Source organism: Quercus suber, unplaced genomic scaffold, assembly GCF_002906115.3.
Source record: "Quercus suber isolate HL8 unplaced genomic scaffold, Cork oak 2.0 scaffold_991, whole genome shotgun sequence".
Lineage (NCBI taxonomy): Eukaryota > Viridiplantae > Streptophyta > Magnoliopsida > Fagales > Fagaceae > Quercus > Quercus suber.
This window is the reverse complement of record NW_027070406.1, coordinates 39,827-62,264: the sequence shown is the minus strand read 5'-3', so window position 1 is coordinate 62,264 and position 22,438 is coordinate 39,827. Positions and strand designations below refer to the sequence as shown.

Sequence of the window (22,438 nt, the reverse complement as noted above, 5' to 3'; positions counted from 1 at the left end):
AGTGGTTAAAGTTTTCATTTATTGCCCCCACGTTAAATTTGCCCCACCTTTTTTTAGTTATTAAAAATCAAAGAAAAAAAAAGTTCATTTTCCAAAATGAGATGGAAATTTTTTGGAAAACTATCATATTTTAGTGTTTTTGGTGGAACTATTTTGTGGTGAGATAGGGATCTGTTCTGAAAAATTTCAGGAAAACCATCTTTTAAAAAATAAGCCATATTTTTAATAGGGGTTTTCCATCAACTATAGATAGTTATTTGTTAACTGATTTTTCCTGATGCTACCAACCATACGAAAACAAAAAAAATTATACTACATTGACAAATGCTTTTACCCTAGATCAATGGTGTAAAATCAAGGGTGTAAAATGGAGTCATCACTTATTTTATTTAAACAAAAAATAAGAAAAACATAAATGAACTGAACATTTAGATTTGCATTGAAAGTGAAATTACATTTTGGTAAAAATATTACAAAACTTTGATCCTAGTTACAATTTAAAGAAAAATATATTGTTTTGCTTCTTAGTTACAATCTATCTGATGTAGAACAGACAGCACATGCCTTCTTGGAGCAGCAAGAGCGCAGGAAGTCACAACGCAAGATCAAAGGGGGGTGCCAGTAGGGGCCATCAGAGGTAACAGTGTCGGAATTGCATGAAATTTGGCAGGTTGAAGGGAAACGGCGTTCTGATCCAGATTCATTTTATGAATGTCACCAAATTTTAGGCAAATTCCTTCGTTAAGGCCCCGAAAACAATGTTTTTGCTATTTATAGTATTATTTGTTTTTCCTTAATAACTTTTAGTTTAAAAGTCAGAATAAGGTCCCGTCTGTTTTGGGACAACCCTTAAGGTCAGTAGTTTATGATTCTGCGTTTAACTCAATTTTGCCATTTTTGGTAAAATTCGGTAATTTTGCCACCTAATCGCTTAATTAGTGCGAATTAGGGTTTTAAACATTTTTTGCTTAGTATTTATATTTTTTGTAGCCGTCAGAGGCAAATTAGATTATTATCAATAAACACAGACTTTTTTTGTCAAATTTCTTCTGGTGGATTCCAGTTTTATCTCCTTGTGGATTCAGGGAAACCCCTCGTGGATTCGAGGTTTGCTACCAGAAACTAACAGTTTAGTTTCTGTTCCATCAAGAGAGCATCGTGTGTGTTTCTCTTCAGGCTTCCGCGACATCACTATCAAAACGAAAAATTACATTAGACAACAAACTGATCTACAACCCAAAATCTAGGCTAAGGGATTAAGTTACAAAATGTTAAGGTATTAAACACCCACCTCATTTGGTAAAAACCAATCTTCTAGACTAAACATGACCAATCACATGTCCACAAGGCTTAAATTGTAAAAAACACACATTCATGTTGACTTTGAATTTCAATATTGCATGCATTTCAAATTCATGTAATTCATTTGCTAGGCTTTTTAGATCTAAGATTAATCTTTGAACTGAAAAGTATTCCATAGATCTGTTTTAAAACTAGATTAATTTACAAAAAGGATTTCGAGATTTGAAAACATGCAGAAAATTAATTGAAGAAAATGGATTTGAATTGTAGAAAATCAAATCTAGAAATAAGTTTATTTGGAGGTTTGTGTTATTCTAATCTGCTAATCCTGTTTTATCCAGATTAATTATTGATTGATTGTTGAAAAAGTTATAATTTTGAGAATTAACATGGGTTCTTTTTTCTGATATGGGTTCTTTTCCTTTTCCTTTTTTCGGTCATGCTGTCCAGGCTATTTGGAAGAGCTAGGTTAAGTTGGATGATTGTGAGTTATGAGCAGAGCAATGACTAACAAATCACTGGATTTTGGGAAGCCTGCTTCAGGTATCTGTAATACTTTCTAGTGTTTTACTATCATCAGTGGGCTCTAAGTGATTGGATAGCCTTAGCAATACTAAGTAATGCATCCTTTAAACTGTAACATCTATTTCAGTAACTGTAGGGAATTAGTGAGTACTGTAACATCTATTTCAGAAATTGTTGGGATCATGTCAGTGTATGTGTTTTCCTTTTTCTTTTTTCCCCCCCTCCACCCAACACAGGGTGTACAATTCACTGGAGTTATAAATTTTTAATTATTTTGACTTGTTGAGCATAGATATGCTTGAGTATTGGCACTTTCATATCTCATTACAATGGTAATGATTGCATCTTTGTATCAGTATATGCACGTCGATTGTATAATAGTAGAGTGGTAGCTCACACAATTGCAGTTTTTGATGATTTGAAGAAGTTCCTCAATGACCAAGTTTCAGTCACTCATCCACAAAATGCAAAAAGGAGGTAGAAAAAAGGGAAAAGAGCAAGAGTGACAAGCACCTGAAAAATGAAAAATAATTAAACCTATGTAGGGGCCTCTGAGTGTAGCATGGGGTGGATTTTTATGCTACTAGTTGACAATTTTAAATTAAATGCTGTTGACTGAGGGTGTTGTACTCTTATAGAGGAAGGAGTGACTGATAATTTTATTTTCCTCCTATAATTTCTTTTCTTTTTTGCCACCTCTTTTGTACCATTTCCATGGAAATCAGCTTCGATACAAACCAAGTTTTTAGTACATCTTCTGTTTTTTTGATAAGAAAGCTTTTATTTAAGAACCAGCCACTAGACTAGTGCACATTAGTACATCTTCTGTTCTCCTGTTGAAAATTAAAATTCTGATAAATTGAAAGATTTTATACTTCCTAGTCTATTCTGATGGCTAATCTGTAGCTAATGTTTTGTTTCATTATACATATTTTCAATTAAGTTTTTAAGGCTTTGTATGCAACTACCCCTCCTTATTGTGTTTTTGGTATGATATTAGCTCATAAGCCTTTTTAGAAGAAAACATGAAAATATCTGGAAAAGATGAGGACAAATTAGGGAATCTATCTATGTGTGCTTGTGGAGAATTAGTGGATCTAGGGTTAAGAGTGGTAGAATAAAAATCTAGTGCTCCTTGACTAGAGCATGATGATGCGGAAAAAGGCAAGAATGCCATTCCTTGATGCAACTAAGTTGCTCGAAATTCTAGGTAGTGGTTGTGTTTGAGATTTAAAGGAAAGTTTGATGAGTTATTTGATGGCTATTTGATAGAGAAAGTATATGGAGTTTCAGGGTTTTATTAGGTAAGAGGAAGGGCTTGCTTTGTGGTTGTAAGGAAGAAGAAGTGGAGACAAATTTATTATGTTCGGGGCTATCTGAATAGTAACTATGAATAGTCATGAAAATGAGAAGGAGAAAGAGAAGAAAGGAAATAAGGAGAAAAATCACGCTAGGATATGCGTGTCTTTCATAACTAAATCATCAATTCTTATTATTCAACTCCATCTCTGATTTGAGTACAATGACACTCTTATATAGACCCTAGAGGTTAAGTTTTCCAAACAGAATTAGATCTCCTAGTCCTACTAGTCAATAAGTTAGTAAAAAATAACTTTTATTCAATGTAATAAACCTAAAATACTTACAATCTCCTAGATAATTCTGTACTCAATAAATTACCCAAATTTGCAGGATTTACAAATTTACAGTTTCATCCGTACATGCAAAACTAACTATTGCTTATAAAATAAAAGTCCAACTTAAAAATTGTTTTTAACCCTACAATACATATAACTAGACCTTTTAAACTATGTGGCCTTTGCTTCAATTGTACTTCACATATTGACCAAATAAAATAAATCTGAAATGGAAAAAAAATTCCAATGTAGCAACAAACTAATCTTCCATGACTGCATCAAATATCTTTTTGTACAACTTGCTTATTATTTATATTTTATTGTACAGGTAAAAAAAGATTAAAAGATTTATTGCTTCAAAAAGATAATTGTTATTGTGCTGATTGTGGTGCCCCAGATCCTAAATGGGCGTAAGTTCTCCACTTTGACACATTTGTTTGTTAACCATGCATGTCATGTGTGTATTGTCACAACTGATATTTCATGCTTGAGAATAAGCATTAAAAGGTGAGGATTTTGTGTGTGATCTTTTAATCGACATTGTGTGCATGAATTGTGCAAGTCAAAGAATGATTCGAAGTCATGAAACACTTTTTTTTTTTTTTGCTTTATCATCTTCTTTTGTTGAGGAATTGGTTATAAATTCATTTTCAGGTCAGCAAATATTGGAGTTTTTATATGCTTGAAATGTTGTGGTGTGCACAAGAGCCTTGGTACCCATATATCAAAGGTAATTGCTCCCAAATCACCTTTTACTGTATTGTTCTCACAATAATTATAAAACATAAAAGGCAACTAGTTGCCTGTAGCCACATGTGATATGATATCTACTGGACGTATGAACTTATTGCACATTGTAGTTTAATTAACTAAGGAGAGATTTTTGGCATCATGCTAATGCCATTGGTCAACCTGGGTCAACCCAGAGTCTAATCATTGACCCACACCCTGAACACTTTTTAAGGGTTCATTGAATGGTCATGGTTAATTTTTTTTTTTTCTTTACTAAGCTTAAATTGTCCATGCATGTGAAAACAAATAGAGATCAAGGAAATAAAAGTTTTGTAGGATGGTTATTTTTGTTTCTCCTACCAAACAAATCTACCTTGCTTTACATTTTCTTATATTTTGTTAATTTAGGAGGGATTAACCACCTTGAATTTTTTTTCCCATTAATGTAGCATTTCTACCAGTTCAGAAAAACATTTAAGTTATTTCTAACTAAATGGTTGATAGTTATGATTATTCTATGTGGTGGAATCTACTTGCTTCTGATTGCTTAGTTTTTATTTTTATGTTGATAATTTCCAATTTGATGAATATATTTAGCCACTTTGTCAAGTCTTATAGGCAAGTTCAGTCTTTATTCAATAATGGGTAACATGTTCTTTTATTGGTTCTCAAGTTTTTTTATTCTCTCCTAAGTCCCACACATGCACATAAACATACTTTTCTCTGAACGAAATTAATTTGGTATTTTTAGGTTTTGTCTGTGACATTGGATGAATGGTCTGATGATGAAATTGAATCGATGGTTGAGGTCGGAGGAAATTCTTCTGCTAATGCAATTTATGAGGCCTTTGTCCCTGGAGGATATGAAAAGCCTGGACCAGATGCCAGTCATGAGCTGCATGCAAAATTCATCCGGTTAGACATGATTTATAATTTTTTAAGCATACATCCGTGTGACACTTTTCTGAGACATCTCTGTGTGTTTGGTTGCCCTGTACTAGGTGGGCAAGGCACTTGGATGGATTTACCATAACCATCCTACTTATCCTACCATTGTACTGCCTTGTCCTGTTCATACTCTTTTTTTTTTTTTTTTTTTTTAATACCATTAGACTTTCATGATTCTACAGTTAATTACTAATATGGCTTTGTACTGCCTTGTCCTGTTCATACTCTTTTTTTTTTTTTTTTTTTTTAATACCATTAGACTTTCATGATTCTACAGTTAATTACTAATATGGCAGGTTGGATGAGCATGTTCAATTTTTGTGCATATCACAGGCTCTTAGGGTGTTATTCACTTAATTACTTTCTTCCTTGTAGGGCTAAATATGAGCTTCAAGAATTTTTGAAACCTAGCCTGCGGATTGTGTCACTTCCTTCTGAGAAAGGCTCTCTCAAGTCAAGTTTTTGTAGAAAGCTTATGGATAGTTTTCGGTCAAATTCTTCTCATAATTCGGTAACTTTCTTAACCTTTTCTTCTTCCTGCAGTTGTTGACTTAAATTCAAAGGTGTAAATTCAAGTCGTTAGGAAGAGAAGGATTAGTCCGATAAACTTGTATGGGGACCATAATTCCAGGCTTAGTCAGTATCCAAATTATATGAAATTTCTAGTGGGCAGGTGTCTGATGTGACAATTTTTAAATTGTGTGAGTAACTTTAGTTTATCTGATCCTAAAAATTGTACCAGGAAGGAATGGTAGAATTTATTGGACTATTGAAGGTCAAAGTGATAAAAGGCACAAATTTAGCTATCAGAGATATGATGACAAGTGATCCTTACGTTATATTGACTCTTGGGCAGCAGGTTAGTCACTGTTCCTTTTTCACTTTTATCTTTGGGGTATTGGGTGAACAAGCCAACCCTTGGAACATAAAATTGTAAAGTCTACTCAGGTTTTGTTGATTAGTTTTTGAACATAAATACAACATACACACACAAATGTATTTGCATGTGTGTACATGATTTTTAGACAGTTAATTGCTGGTGTGGCCCTAGATGGAGTTGAGTGCATCCATGGACTCATGTAGCCGACCCCATTTAGTTGGGATTAAGGCTTACTTGTGTTGTCTGTGTTTGGTGGTGTTGTTGAGAACTTTCTGATATTAGAAGTCATATTAGGTCGATAATGGTTAAAATTCCTGCTAAAACGGCAGAACACATATCTTCATTTTGATGTATTCATTATTCAAAATGCATAGCTCACAGGTTGATGATTTTTTTTCCCTAATGATAATAAGTGGTGTTAATGCTATTAGACTGTTCAGACAACTATAATAAAGAGCAACTTGAATCCAGTCTGGAATGAGGAACTCATGCTGTCTGTTCCTCAGCAATTTGGACCCTTGAAGTTGGTAAGCTTGTCTATTCCTTGCTCTTCATGACCATTTCAAGTAATTTTTCTTTCTATTCCATTATGGATTTAATTTTCCCAAAGTTGAGCTCTTCCCATGCTTTTTGATCCATAAATTTTCAGCTATAAAGTTTAATTCCTCTATGCAACGTTTTTTTTATTGCAAAGTAACAATTTTTATGATGTAAAATAGTAGATCTATGAATCAATTTAGCCAAAAGATAATCCTAGATCTAGAAATTACATTGAGCTATTTTAGATCTAAACATATAGACAATATAAACAAAATAGGTTATGAACAAGAAAGAAACAGTGGTTTCATGCTAAGAAGTACGGTACGATGTAGAAGACTTGGAGAACTTACCAGCATAGTCAATTTAGCACCAGGCCTATCGATGAACCTCCGAGTTACCCTGTTGAACCAGCCGAAGTACTCGTGGTGTGGAGGCATCTCACCAAGCACTACTTCAAAACGCCACTGAAGGCGATCACCCCAGTGGCCTATATGCACAGCATGTTTCTGCATCCAATCCACACCGACCTTCCCCCTCAAATCAATTTTATGTAGGACTGTATTAGTGTCAACAGCCTGGGGAATATTTTGGATCATCCCAAACTGACGAACGACACGATCCGGCGTATGTTTCTCTATTAAGTGGAAACATACAAGCGGCACTGTTGCCGTCCACACGGCCTTCCCTGCAACGCACCACGGCGGAAGGTTCTCAAACTCAGCTTCATATGGCTGCCACACCACCTACAACAGCAAACAACACAAGTACACAACACATTAAGCTTTATATTTCAAAATTCACCAAACCTATAAGATTGTTCCTAAAAGTGTAAAATAGGGCATTCTCATACCTGGTCTGGCAACATTGAAGCTATTTGCTCGCGATACCTGTCCCTAAAGATGTTGGCGGGCCTATTTTTCTTGTTTGGGACCCACAACCACCTACAATAATCAAGAACAAGAGATCAATATCTATAACTTTCCTACGAAGATAATGTTATGATTAAAACTATAATGTAGACACATTAACAAGTAAGATAATCTTATAGGATTTTACTCAATTGAGGATGGGATTCAATAGAGACTTACTTTAGGGATAGTGGAGCACGCATTAGAGGACCGTAAGCACCCACTGGCGGGCCACGCTCAATTGCCGGGCACAAATAAGGGAACCTGGCTCATGCCCAATACTGGACCAACAATAAACACCCACCGATCTGATTGGTGTCCCTATCGCTTGCCCTGCATAACTCTCGGTACATCCATGCAAGGCAAGCACTTCCCCAACTGTACACTTGTGGGTTGCGAAGGTCTTCCAATAGCTGTACCCACATTAGATGCACCCTATCGCCGGATTTGTCACCGAATATTGTGTCCCCTAATAGCGCTAGGATGTAGCAGCGTGTGTACTTATGCAGCTGATCCTCTTCAGCATTAGGCGGCAATGGTTCAGCAACTTGCTCCAAGAGTCGGCTGATGAGAATCCTCTGACCATTGAGTTGCTTATGCTGGTTTTGATTTACAGGTTCAAACCCAAGGAAATCCCAGCAAACTGTAGTCCAGGTTTTTTGTGTGCTCCCTGTTATAGCAGCACCATCAACAGGAAGCCCGATAAGAACCTCTACGTCTTGCAATGTGATGCTGACCTCACCATGCGGCATGTGGAATATGTGAGTCTCGGGCCGCCATCGCTCCACTAAGGCCGTTATCAGGCCATGGTCAATCTCTCTACCCGGGAGCCAGAGGAGTCCCTCCAAACCAAGTGCCTTAATGATGTTAACGACTCGATCGTCCACCATTGGCTCTCGATTGGAGAACTCTTTACTACGGCTACGGCAGGTAAGGGTTCCTGGATCCTGCACAGAACAGAATAATGGATTAATATATGCCAAAGCATGTACATTGTATAAATTAAATTGGTGTACATTAGTTAAAGATTGACTGTTGCGTTTTACCTGCCTATTCCAAATAGCTTCGGACCGATGGTTGGCCTGTTGTGTCAACACCAAGTTGTCAATGGGACCAGGCTCTGCATGGTTAATCTGTCCAGTATTTGCAGCAGCCATACTGCACAAAAATGATAAGCAGTTAGCATGTAATAGATATTGTTCAGAACAAAAACAAAAACAATGTAAGAAAGATTCTAAAAAAATAAATTCTACTCTTGATTATTTATCAGTTCTCTATTAAAGATGATTGTTGCGAAAATAAACCCATTTAGGCAAGATTAAAGAAAAGAGAAGAAATATATAGACACGAGGATTTGCACAATGTGCCTACGTCCACATATTTAATTCTACTTTTCTCTAAATGAATTGCCGCATCACTAACTTAAAGGATGTATATATATTAAGTTGCTTGGGGTATTAACATTGCACTAACTTAAGATATCTTTCGCATGAAGACTCATTAACACATGATACTGAAATGAAACATAGTGAGTAACAGTAAGTGTGTGTTATGCAATCAAAAGTGAGTGGTACTATAGTACTGAATCACATGCTTCTTCTGAGATATAAATTGAATGATCCTATTCCTTCATCAATAAAGGAAAATTCAAAACACATACAAATATTAACACACACGCTGCCCAATTACATATATTTTTTTTAAAAATCAGGTTGGTTAGGTAACCATTACCCAACAAGCTCAAGGAGCGAAACTTGCCTCGAAAGCAAATGTGACTAATTATTTTCAAATCATAACATGTAATATTAGAACTAACTTGGTAACACCTAGTTTGTGCATTCAATCATTATTAGTATTTTTATAATTTTAGGGATTTGACTTGAGGGTGGTAACAATAAAAAATTCATTTTTGAATCAACATGTTTCAGTTCATATTTCATCAACTTCTAAGTTAGAACAAAAGTATGCCATATGTTGGCAGACTCCTTCATACGTCACTATGCACAATTTGGATGATTTCTTCCTTGAATTTGCTCTTTCATAGAGTTATACTTGTATGAGCATAGCCTTGGATGATTTCAACATATATAAAAAAAAACCTGTTTGTTTTTATTTTTATAAAGAATGACAACTATAGCTTTGAACGAGTGAGAGTGTTCATACAATTGGGGAAACAAAAAATTGCACATGCTGATTCCCTGTTGTGCTAATTGCTCACCATGATGTGCAAGTATTTTCTATGTGGAACAGATATGCTTCTTCCTATCTCTTCCTCCAATGTCTTCTCCCTACATAACCTTCAGTCCTTATTTGTATTCCTATTCCCTTCCTTAAGGCATAATGCTCTACATTTTTCACTTTATTCACCTTTTTCAAGATTGCGAACCATGCTGATTCCCTGTTTTGCTAATTACTCACCATGATGTGCAAGTATTTTCTAAGTGAAACAGAATTTCTAGTGGAGAATGGTGTAGTGGTAAATGACCAATGAAAATTAATAGCCAAAAATATTCTTTTCATCCCTGAAAGTCCATGTTCTATTTCTTCCCTAAATTTTAAAATTTTCTATTTCAGTCTCTGAAAATTTAAAATGTTCCCCATTTTGTTCTTTCATCCACTTTCATTAAGATTTTGGTTGGTGTGTCTGACAGAATGCATCTTTTAGGGACCAATATAGCACTTAGCCTATATTTTACAAATGAAAAGATACAGTTTATGTTCTATTTTTATCCCTAAAATATTGTCCAAATTCTATTTTTGTCTCTTTCATTAGACATCTCAGCAAAAAACTTAACGGGAGTGGAAAGAAGGAAAAAAATATAGAATATTCTAAATTTGAATGGATGGATATAGAAATTTTTTTAAAAATAAAACCTGAACTATATTTCAAGGAAGAAAAAAATATTTTAACCCAATAAACAAAGTTCTTGCAAGTGGTAGCCCATTATGAACAGTTGGTCTTGGTTATACTACTCTTCCATATATATCTAAATGCTATATGACTGATCAAAACAAAATCTAGATGCCATACGAGTGATAAAAAAAATAAAAAATAAAACTAAATGCCAGATGCATTGGTTTTTTTTTTATTTTTTTTTATTTATTTTTTTTTAAGCCAGAGGTGAAAATTAAGTTTGGTTCATATTTGTCCTTTTGTCCGACTAAAATGGGAAATTTAGGAGGGTTCGCTGCTCTTCAATTAACCAGCAAAGCCAAAATTTATAGAGAATAGGCCTAAAAAATAATACAAACTGCAGTATACTCCTGCAATACATAGATTAATTAAACTTCACATGTAAAGTAAGATCATAAATATTAGTGAAAATAAACTGGCCACTAAGAAGAATTTCTTAGCACTGGCCACTAGAGTTACATGGACATGTTTTTTTGAGCTTCTGTGGCATGTCATATGAGCATTAGCACTGGCCACTAAGAAGAATTTCTCTATGGCATCAGTACAAGTGAGTTGTGACATGCAAGAGCCAAAAAAAATCTGATGAAGATTAGATGACCAGATAAACTGGCATGGTACTATTTCATTAGATGTTCTAACTGACAATCCCCTACAGTCAAATATTACGTGGTTCCACGCTTTTGTTCCCCAGTACTAAACAGTAGGCTATTTTTGATAGTATGGGCACACAATGATACTAATGGCCACCAAAACCATTTTAGAAGATTTACTGATTAGGTCAAAATTTATGCCCGGCACGAACTGTTACAGGCCAATTGAGAGCTTTACTATTAAGTATTTGATGATGATTGATGAATAACCCATTTAAGCATTATAGATTCGATTTACATTTATATTCTCAACCAATACTCCTCTTCAGAGGCTTATAATTAAGCAGCAAAAGTGTGAAACTCTAAAGGGCAGTTCCAGTTTGTCTAATGTGGCGCAACCAGATGGAACAAAATCGACACACGTTTGAGGGGAACAAACTATCTTTTCCAAATCTCAAGTTTCTCTTTTTGAATACACTCTTTGAATGTCATACTGTTCTACTCCTATACAATACTCTTTGATGGAGTTCCTACAGTTCTTATGCTTTAGGGCATTCCCATCCGCTTATGCATAAAAAAAAATGCATTTTGCATCACAAAAATCACTTTTTTTATTTTACATAACCACTCTTACAACACACCTACATTCCATTCTATGTTTCATTTTCATGCTTTAATTTAATTTTTCTCTTGGTATACTTCCTGTATGCTCTTTTTTGGTATTTAATATAACACTATTAGTTATCAAAAAAAAATGCAGCAGCCAAAGCAGCCATAAGGTCCATAACATGGCTGAAGCATGCCCTCTTTTAAGGCCCAAAGGCAGTTAAGAGAAGTGGTATTTTAGCATTGGACCTTACTAATCTAAACAACGCATCTATGTAAAGGGGCAGTTAGCCATACAAGGAAACCAATAAACAAGCAGCTGGCATTATACTTGCAAAATGATTATAGCACCAAAGGTGCACAATGGTATATTTTTAGTTCTTAAATATTATTTCTCCTCATTTTATCTATATATGACTCTTTTATTTTATTTTTCCTATTTTATACTTCTGAATTTTGGGCCTGTTAACTAGAGAATTTTGGTTTTGTATTTCCAAAATTGCTCCTCTATAAAGAAACTCATGAAACTCCTCACATATATAAGCTTCTTCACCATAATTTTGCGGGGTTGGATCTTCTCTTTGAATGATATCTAATTGTTTTCAAGTAAGGGTCACCTATAATAGCTCATAGCCTAGCCTAGTACCCTACTGGCTCACCAGGCTAATTGTCGGCCCAACCCAATATTGTTGAGGTACATGAGTAGCATAGTCCTACTAGCGCAGTGGGGTAGGTCATGGGCCAATCAAATAACTCGGAATTTATAACAAAATCATTTGGAAGAATCAGAGTCAAATTTGAAACATGAGAGAAAAACTTTAAGATCACGCACACTTAATCGCTAGAATACTTAAAGTAATTGTATTAAATTATGCTTATAAATTATATACACACTTAATCTCTCCTGTGTTCCATCCAATCAAGAAAAGAGGAAGAAAATTTGTTGTTCCCCCATGATGGAAGAGAGAAGCATTTATACATTTACATATTTCTTCATCATTAACATTTGTTTCAGCTAGCTAGCCGCTTCCCAACAGCTATCAATGGAAAAGTACTTTATTGATAGGATTGTTTAGACCTCAATGATTGATTTTAGCAGAATTCAACGAACTTTATTAGGTTAACCAATTATGATGTTCAATGGAATTCCAGTTAACTAGCCACAGTAAACAAATCACAAAAATAAAGAAATGCATAGTAGAGTAAATAACACCAGTGACTTGTTGATGAAGTGAAATTAATGGACTAATCTAAAGGAAAAAAAAAAAAACTTCAAGGGTTACCACCAACCCTAAAGAAAATTTCATTATTAGAATTGAAGTTTTACAATTAAAATAAACAAACCCTTATTTCCAATTGCTAATTATAGTAGAACTTATAGATGTGAACACACACTACTCTAGAGTAAATAGCACCAATGATTTGTTGATGAAGTGAAAAACCAATGGACTAATTCAAAAGAAAAAAAAAAAACACTTCGAGGTTTACCACCAACCCTAAAGAAAATTCCATTATTAGAATTGAAGTTTTACAATTTAAATAAACAAACCCTTATTTCTAATAATTGCTAATTATAGTAGAACTTATAGATGTGAACACATACTACTCTAATTCAATTGAACTCTTCTAATTTGAAGTTCTTGACACGAATCTTATCTATGATTTCAAGAATTGCCTTGAAAAATTCTTCTCTGCTATAAGCATGTAACACACTAAAGTTGTTATTGCTTTAGCCTTGATCACTCATGCGAACAACCAATTTTTAAATTCACTTGATTATCTCATGATAGTGGTGAATTCAAAATTTTAGGGTTTCTATTGATGTCTCCAAAAATCTTTTTTTAGTTGACACTTATAGAGGCAGCTCTAGGAATTCTTTTTAAAGTGGTCACCAAGAAATTTATATTATAAAAAATCTAATAAAGTGATAACTTGAATATTTGCTACAATTGCAAGTCAAGTCACTAAGGAGAGCAAAATTGTTGTGATTGCAAAGCCAAAAAGAGTATAATTATCATCACCATAAAAGAGAACTCACAACCACAATATTTTTCTTAGTATTATTTTTTAAGGAAAAATGAAATTAGAAATTATTTTATTGAATAGGTTGAATGATCTACAAATTTAAATGATTAGCAATTTTTATCTTTTTGTTTTATAATAGGCTTTTTGCTGAACAATTTGTTCACTTGTTATTGTTTGGTCTTGTCTAATTTTTGTTTGGTTTATGTTTGTTGTTATTTGGGCTAATATTTATTGTTGTTATTTAATTTTTTTTTAATTTATAAAAGGTATTAAGAATATGTTTTTTTGGTGGGGGGGGGGGGGGGGGGGGGTGGGGGGAGGGGGGAAGAATTAATTTTGGAGTAATGTTACGTCCACAAAATTTTTCAACAAATCTTATGTAAAAAACTGTTATTGGTTGGTAAAAAAAATAATATCGGCATTTGGGTCAAATTAGAATTAGTAACAGCTTACTACATTGAATTTGTTGTGAAATTATTGTAAAAAAAGTTGTGAATGTAGCATTACTCTTATTTTTATTGAACAAAAATTTTTGTAATTCTCAAGTCAGGGTGTTCACAATAAATTAGTTTAGCATATAATATTTTTTTTAGCAAGTGTGTATATATCAATTTTTTTGCAAGTCAGGTGCAATCAGGGTGGTCACCACCCTGGCTTGCATGTGGAGCCGCTAATGGACACTTTTGTACACTTATATAGTTTTGCATCTAGGGTACTAAATCCCACTTAAACAGCTGACTTAATGGATTTGTTTAGAATTTTCAATTCTCAAATGATGGAGACTTGGTCGAGAGTTGATCGATTGACCTAGCTAGAGTGGATTGAGAGATTGTAGAGAAATTTGAGACTACCTTAATTAACTTGAGCTGAATCTTGGACTTGGTCTTGCACTTGAATAACTACATTACAACTCAAACAAACTAACATTGTCATGGATTTATCAACACTGTACCTAAAAAAAATTCTCTCATGGCTATAATTTTTTTTTTTGTTTGTTTGTAGAGAATCAAGTTAGGAGTTGAAGTAAAATTCACTCACAGCTATAATTTTTTTTTGTTTGTTTGTTGCGAATCAAGTTAGGAGTTGAAATAAGATTGTAGGTTGTTGACGATTATAGAAGAAACGTGAATTGCAAATACTAGAAACTCTCTGTGTATATGTATTAAATCAACTTAACTGCCCCTTGGTGGCTTCTCCGCCACAGATTATGACTGATATAATTATAACAGTAAGGTAATGAGTCTTTGACAGTCCACCATTAAGTTTGTTGATGATCAAAATAGTGGTCCATGTCTAGTTTTAGTCATTAATGTTAATGTCTAATTAAGAAGTTAAATTAGCTAGGCTGAGTTGAAGTGAAGAGTTGTCCTCACTAGCCAAACGTCATTACAAAAAATCTTTGTCCCGGTTTGATTACTACAAGGATAGGATGGTTGCGACATGACAGTCCATTATAAGTTGGTCAAAAATCCAAATTTGATCCTTATGTGTGTGTGAGCTGGAGTGCATGGAATGGGAGGTCTAGACTCTAGAGGGGTTGAGCTGTTCTTTGCAGATGAAGTACTGACTTAATTAAAAAATTACCGGATTCATATCCCGTGCAATACCTAGGGTATTGCATTGGGTGCAATAGCTTTAATATCAGCCATTAATTAAATCTAATGCTCAAAATATTGACACGTTATCTGTCCAAGCTGGCAATCCACGTGTCCATCTATTTCTCTTCTCTTTTCAAGTTTCACTTAGCAACAGTTTACCCAAATGATTTCAAAAAAACTCTCTCTCCTCTCTTATTTTTCTTTCACTCTCTCACTTCCACTAGGGGTTTTTCTCTCTCTACCTCCCTCTCCCTGACGTTCCTCTCAACCCCAACTGTGCCTCCCGCACAGCCATTGCTCTGCCTCGCCAGTTTTGACAAGAGCGGGTTTGGTTTGTCGGATTACCCTGAAACCCACAAATCTCTTTCCCCACTACCACCCACACTATTCTTTGAAACCCACACTATGCTCTGAAATCTTCTAAAAGCAGTAGATGGTGTCAATCAACTGCTTGTTGTTTGTCTCTGTTGAAGTCTGACTGTTCTTGGAGTGTTTCTTGAGCACACTACTCTGGCTATTCCAGCCAACTATTTCCCTAAGGTAGTTATTCTGAAATTCATTTTCAAAGATAGGTTAAATGACAATATTATTAAACTGTACATACTACATAGGAAAAACATAGTTCCCTAATAAAATCCAACCCACTCTTACAAAACCTTCAAGCACAATTTGCCAATCAAAGTCTGCAAGGAATGCAAAGACTTTATTTTTATTTTTTTCTTTTATTCTTTTTCCAACAGGATGTCCAAGGTTCTTTGAGAGCATGATCGATCTGCTCCATTTGACTTTCTATCGCAATGGCCTACAGCTTTGGAATTTTTGTACGAAAACTTTTCCAATCCCTGATTTAACATTTGTACTAAAACCTTATAACTAAAACATATCACAACCTATTTTACCATCAGACCTACATATAGCCTGTTTACCACTTTCATAACTGAAAAATGAGGCATACATATTAATTTTATTACTATAAGCATGGATTAAGATAAGCATATTTATGAAATAAAAAATAAATAAATAAAGGATTAAGATGAGAGCAGCCCAACCTGATGAAATGTCTAGACAAGATGTGGCTGAAAGTTGGTCTGAAATGTGATTGGCCCAACCTGCAAAAGAATAGTGAATGTGATTGGAACAAATCATAAGTTTTCAATAGTAAAATTCAAACAGCATTATCAATTAACTGTATTGGACTTTTCTATAAGAAGGGCCAATTTTAAGCAAGCCAATTATACTTTAGTAATAACTTTGTGCATTTAAAAAGTTTGGGGCAGCCCATTAGAAGAAAACTGCTGGATTTGTTCAAGGCAAAAAGGAACCCCTAAAACTTGTCTCTGCCCCCAAAATCATTGACAAAAATCAGTTATGCTGCCTGTGATTGTTTCTAGTACCGTGCAAAACAAAAGTCAGTTTTTTTTTCCCAATCGCATAAAGAAACACTTCTTCAAATTTAATCTCCAAAACCTAAATTTACTATAATTTGAAGTATCAACCTTCACATATAAGTACAATGAAAAATCAGCCTTATTTTTAACACATATCAATAACTGAGAACTTCAGAGCAGAGCAACATATTGTATTTTTCTGTGATTGTTTCTAGTACCGTGCAAAACAAAAGTCAGTTTTTTTTTCCCAATCGCATAAAGAAACACTTCTTCAAATTTAATCTCCAAAACCTAAATTTACTATAATTTGAAGTATCAACCTTCACATATAAGTACAATGAAAAATCAGCCTTATTTTTAACACATATCAATAACTGAGAACTTCAGAGCAGAGCAACATATTGTATTTTTATGACCTCTACACAATTTTAAATTCACAATTTAAGCATCCATGTAAAAAAACAAACCGGGTGAAGAAAAAATCCCAAAAAATAACTACAGCTTTCTCTCTTGATTAAAACAGAGTACCATCACACCATTAAACATAAACTCAATCAAAATTTCTAAAATTTCTATAGACTTGTGAACAATTGCATCTCATCATAGGAACAACCAACAAAGCACTAAAATTAAATCCTCAGCAAATATAAACAAACCCAGCAACATAATCCGATTTCCACAAACCAATTCAATCTCAAACAACAAATATAAAGTTTCTCAAAACAGAACCCACAAACCCACTAAAATTAAATCCTCAGCAAATATAAAGTTTTGTCCTTTTTTAGAAATTTAAAACAGAACCCACAAACCCACTGTTTCTCAGCAACCAAACGGTGAAACCCATTATATATAAACATTGTTTCTCACCTTTTTTTTTTTTTTGGTTTTCACAGACCGCGTAGACTGATCAAAGCTCTGTGAGTGAGAGTTTTCTACTTCGGTGGACTTTATCAAACTTTAGGAGGAGAGGCCTGAGACGGTACACCTCGCTGTGGCTTTACCAAACTCTTCGCCGAAGAGGGTGACTGAGTGCAGATTGAGTGAGAGAAGAGGGTGACTGAGGGTGGAGAGGGTGACTGAGAGAGGCCCTGAAGTGTGAGAGTGAGAGGGAGAGGGAGAGGGTGAGTGAGAGACCGTGAGACTGGAGAGGTGAGAGAGCTCTGTGAGTGAGACTGAAGAGGTGACACTGGAGAGATGAGAGACTGTGAGAGAGGCGTTATTTTTAAAAAATGTCTCTGATTTCTCTGATTCTTCACACATGCCAACTGAAACAGACAAGACAGGTGACCATAACTAAAAATCGAATTTCTGAGACTCGGTAACTGAGTCTTTAACCCTCGAGATCTAAGTGTCGTCCACGTCATTATCAACGCCAGGTGTAGTCCACGTGGATGCTCGGTCAGAAATCGACTTTGTAAGACTCGAATTCCACGTGCACTCCACGTGGCAGTAGGCCAGGTCAATTTAAGAAAACCGAGCCTGAAAGAGTCGATTTATTTAAGTAAAAATCGAGTCTGATAGACTCGAGATGTTACTAATATATATACTTCGTAATCGGGTCCAACTAACTGTATAGTTGTACAGTTATGGTTAAATACCAATTTCGTTCAACGATATCTCCTTAGAGGGAGTCGGTGAGTAAGGGACAACTCAATAATTTCAGATAAGACGAGAGTTACAAGATGTATGTGGTTGAGATCAAAAGAGAAAAAAATAAATATTTTGCACAATAACAGCAGTGAATTCATCAGCAACTTTTTAAAAAAACGCATGTGGCAAGACAAGTAACTAACCCATATGGTATTTTTATTTTTATTTTTTTTTTCCAAAAAACGCAAGTGGCAAAGAAGAGATGGTTGAAAATCTTCACAGATACGCACACATCTTCGCAGATAGAGGGAAGAGATGGTTGAAAAACTTTGTTTGGATGTGAGAGAGGAGGACCGCAATACACACGAAATTAAATTGATCCATTTTTCTTATGAGAGCTTCTTCTTAGTTTGTAAGAGAGAAACTGGTTTGCACAGTTTGTAAAACTCTGTTATGCCGTGCTCTGCCTCTGCTACTTGTTCAGTGTGCACACTGCACACAATAGTCAATAACGCAATGAGAGCCACGCATTTTTTTAATTGTTTTTTGAGAATCAATGACAGCCACAACTTTAATTTTCCTTAGTCTTAAGCTGTACTTTTACCTTAGGGAAAGCGTGAGCAACTCACGTGAATTGGGGTTTCTCCCATTCCTTTTACATTTCATTAAGATAATTATGATATAAAAAATAATAGTTTTAATAATTAATTAAGTGAACAACCTCATAATTCACTCTTTTTTTTAAATAAATAAATACATAATATATAGACCATTTTGAGGGAAAAACAAATAAATAAACCTAAAAGAAGGGTGTCACTAAATGTTATTTTTTGAAAATAATTTTTGGTTATTGTTTATTTTTATTTGGTTATTTTTATTTTCTACATGTAAGATGTAAAAACTCACATAATTTTTTTAAAAATATGTTATATATATTTTTAACATATTATTATATGTAATAATCTTATTATATATTTTATTAACTATTTTTATAATTTTAAAATTATTAATTAAATATTTATGACATCATCGGTTCGACCATCGGTCAGACCTCGATCGGACTATAAAACCGGTAACTACTTCTTTTTTCGGTTCTTTGACCGTATCGGTTTTTAAAACCATGGTGCAATATTGTAACCCATACGGAATTTTTTATTTTATTTTATTTTATTTCAAAAATTGCAATTGGCAAGACTAGAGTTACTAGACAAGACCACTCAGTGACAAGACTATTCTTTCTGACACACATTAACTTCTTTTTTAATTCAATTTTTTTATTAAATGAAAAATAACATCACCAAAATTTCAAACATTCTTTAGAACCAAAATAGCATCACCAGAATATTTTGGAAGGCCTTAACATATAAACTTAAAAATTTGGGCTAAACTTGCTAGGCGTGGTAACAATTCAAGCAACCAAAAATGCAAATATTTTCCACAAGAAACCGAAAGAGTCACAGTTTATATCTTTAAAATGAATTTCAAGAAACAAAATATACCATCCACAAGCAAAATACCCATCCGCATAGTCAATCCAAATTTAGAAAAGGAGCAGATACCTAAAAAAAATTAGAAAAAAAAAAAAGAAAAATTTTATAATGATTTTTTAGCATACATCATGAGTGCATGACCAAGCAAATATAAATTTCAGGACTGATGTCAAAGTCAACACCACACAACAATGGTGTGAGAGTTTTTTTTTTTTTTTGGTTGGGTAGCTAAAAGGCAAAGAGAAATGAGCAAAGAAAAGGCAGAAGGTGGGTGTGACGCGGATTGCTAACCTATCCTTATTAGGTGTAAATTTTCTATGCATTAGATTAAACAAATGGTTGGGAGGTGTAGGGTCTGTTTTTGTAGCCCAAGCCCAAAGGATATGGGTTAGAGGCCTAACAAACCCAGAACAATGAATTTGTAGAGAGTGGGCGAAAGAGCTGGGCTGGTTATGAAGCACAGAATAGTTGGCTAGGTTACGTGCAGTGACGATAACATGAACTAAAGCTTGAACAACTCCATGAATGAATATCCGAAGAGATGTTTTATTAAGTGAGCAGTGATTACCGTATTCAGAGCTACAGTAAAGCTTTTTCTCCATTTTCTCTCTTTTCTCCGTTTTTCATTATCAGGGACCCTTCTTCTTTATATAGCATCCCTTCCTATCATCTCCATCGTTCACCTGTTCTTCATCCGCGCATCTATTCAAGTGCATGTCACGTCATGTGTCTACTTTAGTTCTTTGTGAGTGGCAGTAGCTGAGGTTGCACTATTCAGGGGTCTTCTCCACATAAATGCGGCCAGAAAAGCTGTTGCAGCGCATTAAATGCGGTGGTAGCAGCTTTTCCTTTAGATATTTTTCTTTAGTTCTGATCATCTCTGGATCCACTCAGAACTTATCATTATCATTGAGATTGTTAGGAAGGTTATTCGGGTCTTCCACACATTTGTTTGATCAAGACTAATTGTGGCCGAGGAGTAGGACGCCCTCGGACCAGCAGTGACCTCTTCGAACGGCATTCCCCTTTACTTCTGAACCTCCTGCCTTCAGATGGGCCGTTCCAACCACCTATTGCTCTTCGGAAATATAATAGTCCTTAACAGGGCGCCCCGGCCCATTAAGTAGCTCTGGGCTTTTACCCCCCCACAATAGCCCCTCAAAATCTTAATTTTTCCCTCGCATCCGAAGAGAAAAAATGGGATTTTGACCTGTCATGGAGTTCAGGCTTGGAAAACGGACAAAAATTCGGCCTGGCACTTGTGTAGTTATGGATGCGCGAGCTCCATCATTGTTGCTGCTGTTTTCCGTGTTCCCAAAGCGCTACATTAACTACTCCAGGGACACCTTGTCCTTTGCATCCAACGGTGGGCTATTGATCCAACAGGCGAGGCTTTTCACCGAGATTTGGGAGAAATAACTTCTGCCTCTTCGTTTGACCTCGTATAAAATCTCGGAGGTGGACATTTCTCCTCACTTTGCAACTTTCAGACCATTCCACAAGAACAAGCACACAAACGCTCAGAACTCTTCCAATCGCCGATTTTGCTTCTTCCCAGAGTCCTCAGGAATCTTCTGCGAGTTCAGAGATCGGTCTCTAACCCAATTCCTGTAAGTTTTCATCATCTCAATCCTTCGGTTTTCTCTTCGGCCATCCATTTTTCAGTTTGAGCAACCATTTCCTCACTGCTACGTTGTGCCTCCATTTGTCCGTTGAGTGATGGGTAAACTAGAGTATTTGGTAGACAGCCCTGCCCAGTTAGAGAAGTTTAGGGCCACATACCGCATACCTCCAAACGTGGGTGTGAGGTATTGCCCTTCAGAGAAAATACTAACTGATCGGGAAACGGGGGAGGTCGTGATCCCTCTCATCGCCTTCCTAGAAGAGGGGATAACGATTTCTATGGGCCCTATCACCACTAGTTACCTTATAAACCATAGGATCACCCCTTGGCAGTGCGCGCCTAACATGTTTAGGATCTTAGGAGCCATTGAGGACCTCAACCGCCACCTAGGATTGGGGCTCACTTGGCACGATGTGGTGCACATGTATGAGTTCCACAGCCAACAAGGGGCGGGATATTATTTAAAGTCCCGGTCCGACATTGTTAGGCTCATTTCCTGCCTACCCAAATCCAATAAAGTGATGAAGGATGACTACGTGATCATCTCGAGGGTGTGGTATGACGGCCCTCACTGTCTGACCAGAGCAGGAGAGCCAGGTGGGACACGTTAGACTTAGGCACACTAACCATAGGCTCAGGACCTTCGTCTTTTAGCAGTTTTTGATTCTTCCTGTATTGCCGCTTTTTGGTTTCTAACAAAGCTCTGCTGTGACTTGTAACAGATAGAAGAAACATATCTCCTCGGCTCAGCCTTACCAATTTCGCTGCGCTTAACTATTTGCTGCGGTCCGAGATCTTCGTAAGCGAGGACGGACAACTCCGATCGGCTCCCCTCATCCTAGGGTACAAAGCGAGGCGAAAAGACCTCCAACCGGTTCGGCAATGCGATAGTCCAGGGAGACGAACGTCTTAACCGTATCGACGTTTCGTTCAAGGGCTTTTTGGCACCACACAACCTTCCACCAGTACCACATCCAAACCCCCGGGAATACCCCCTCTCGTCCAGCCACTACAGCAAGTTCCCCTCGAACCAGAGGTTGAGGGCGAAAAGGTTAGTTCCTCCACCTCCTCGCTAGAAGAACAAATAGACAAGTTCCACTTCGGAGGGGAAGCTTCAGGGGCAAACCAAATGGTAGAGGTT

General features: G+C 35.8%; 3 protein-coding genes across 3 annotated transcripts; 1 reads left to right on the top strand and 2 right to left on the bottom strand.

Moving 5' to 3' along the window:
- Positions 1-827: 827 nt before the first annotated feature.
- Positions 828-16,317, bottom strand: LOC136065492 (serine/threonine-protein phosphatase 7 long form homolog). Its single transcript, XM_065768733.1, has 6 exons — positions 16,255-16,317; positions 8,519-8,630; positions 7,653-8,419; positions 7,415-7,505; positions 6,915-7,307; positions 828-1,191 (listed from the first exon to the last, which is right to left on the bottom strand). The coding sequence occupies exons 3-6, from the start codon at positions 7,673-7,675 to the stop codon at positions 1,189-1,191; spliced, it is 510 nt and encodes a 169-aa protein (XP_065624805.1). The 5' UTR covers positions 7,676-8,419; positions 8,519-8,630; positions 16,255-16,317; the 3' UTR covers positions 828-1,188.
- LOC112007580 (ADP-ribosylation factor GTPase-activating protein AGD12) lies at positions 1,724-5,265 on the top strand. Its single transcript, XM_065768734.1, has 4 exons — positions 1,724-1,845; positions 3,793-3,874; positions 4,119-4,194; positions 4,948-5,265. Exons 1-4 carry the CDS (start codon positions 1,794-1,796, stop codon positions 5,227-5,229), a joined length of 492 nt encoding a protein of 163 aa, XP_065624806.1. The 5' UTR covers positions 1,724-1,793; the 3' UTR covers positions 5,230-5,265.
- LOC136065490 (serine/threonine-protein phosphatase 7 long form homolog) lies at positions 7,742-21,331 on the bottom strand. Its single transcript, XM_065768729.1, has 3 exons — positions 21,201-21,331; positions 8,519-8,630; positions 7,742-8,419 (listed from the first exon to the last, which is right to left on the bottom strand). Exons 1-3 carry the CDS (start codon positions 21,329-21,331, stop codon positions 7,742-7,744), a joined length of 921 nt encoding a protein of 306 aa, XP_065624801.1.
- Between the last annotated feature and the right edge of the window lie 1,107 nt (positions 21,332-22,438).

What these genes read in the sequence shown, in the direction of transcription:
- LOC136065490 (XM_065768729.1), bottom strand. Translation starts at nt 21,331, where the DNA reads ATGGATGGCCGAAGAGAAAACCGAAGGATTGAGATGATGAAAACTTAC. An exon ending in CAAAATCGGCGATTGGAAGA is followed by an intron (nt 8,631 to 21,200) that starts GTTCTGAGCGTT and finishes ATTTTTGTGCAG; the next exon opens with TATGGCTGCTGCAAATACTG. An exon ending in AAGCTATTTGGAATAGGCAG is followed by an intron (nt 8,420 to 8,518) that starts GTAAAACGCAAC and finishes TGTTCTGTGCAG; the next exon opens with GATCCAGGAACCCTTACCTG.
- LOC136065492 (XM_065768733.1), bottom strand. Translation starts at nt 7,675, where the DNA reads ATGCGTGCTCCACTATCCCTAAA. An exon ending in CGTGCTCCACTATCCCTAAA is followed by an intron (nt 7,506 to 7,652) that starts GTAAGTCTCTAT and finishes TGATTATTGTAG; the next exon opens with GTGGTTGTGGGTCCCAAACA. An exon ending in CTTCAATGTTGCCAGACCAG is followed by an intron (nt 7,308 to 7,414) that starts GTATGAGAATGC and finishes TTGCTGTTGTAG; the next exon opens with GTGGTGTGGCAGCCATATGA.
- LOC112007580 (XM_065768734.1), top strand. Translation starts at nt 1,794, where the DNA reads ATGAGCAGAGCAATGACTAACAAATCACTGGATTTTGGGAAGCCTGCT. An exon ending in GCCCCAGATCCTAAATGGGC is followed by an intron (nt 3,875 to 4,118) that starts GTAAGTTCTCCA and finishes ATTCATTTTCAG; the next exon opens with GTCAGCAAATATTGGAGTTT. An exon ending in TTGGTACCCATATATCAAAG is followed by an intron (nt 4,195 to 4,947) that starts GTAATTGCTCCC and finishes TGGTATTTTTAG; the next exon opens with GTTTTGTCTGTGACATTGGA.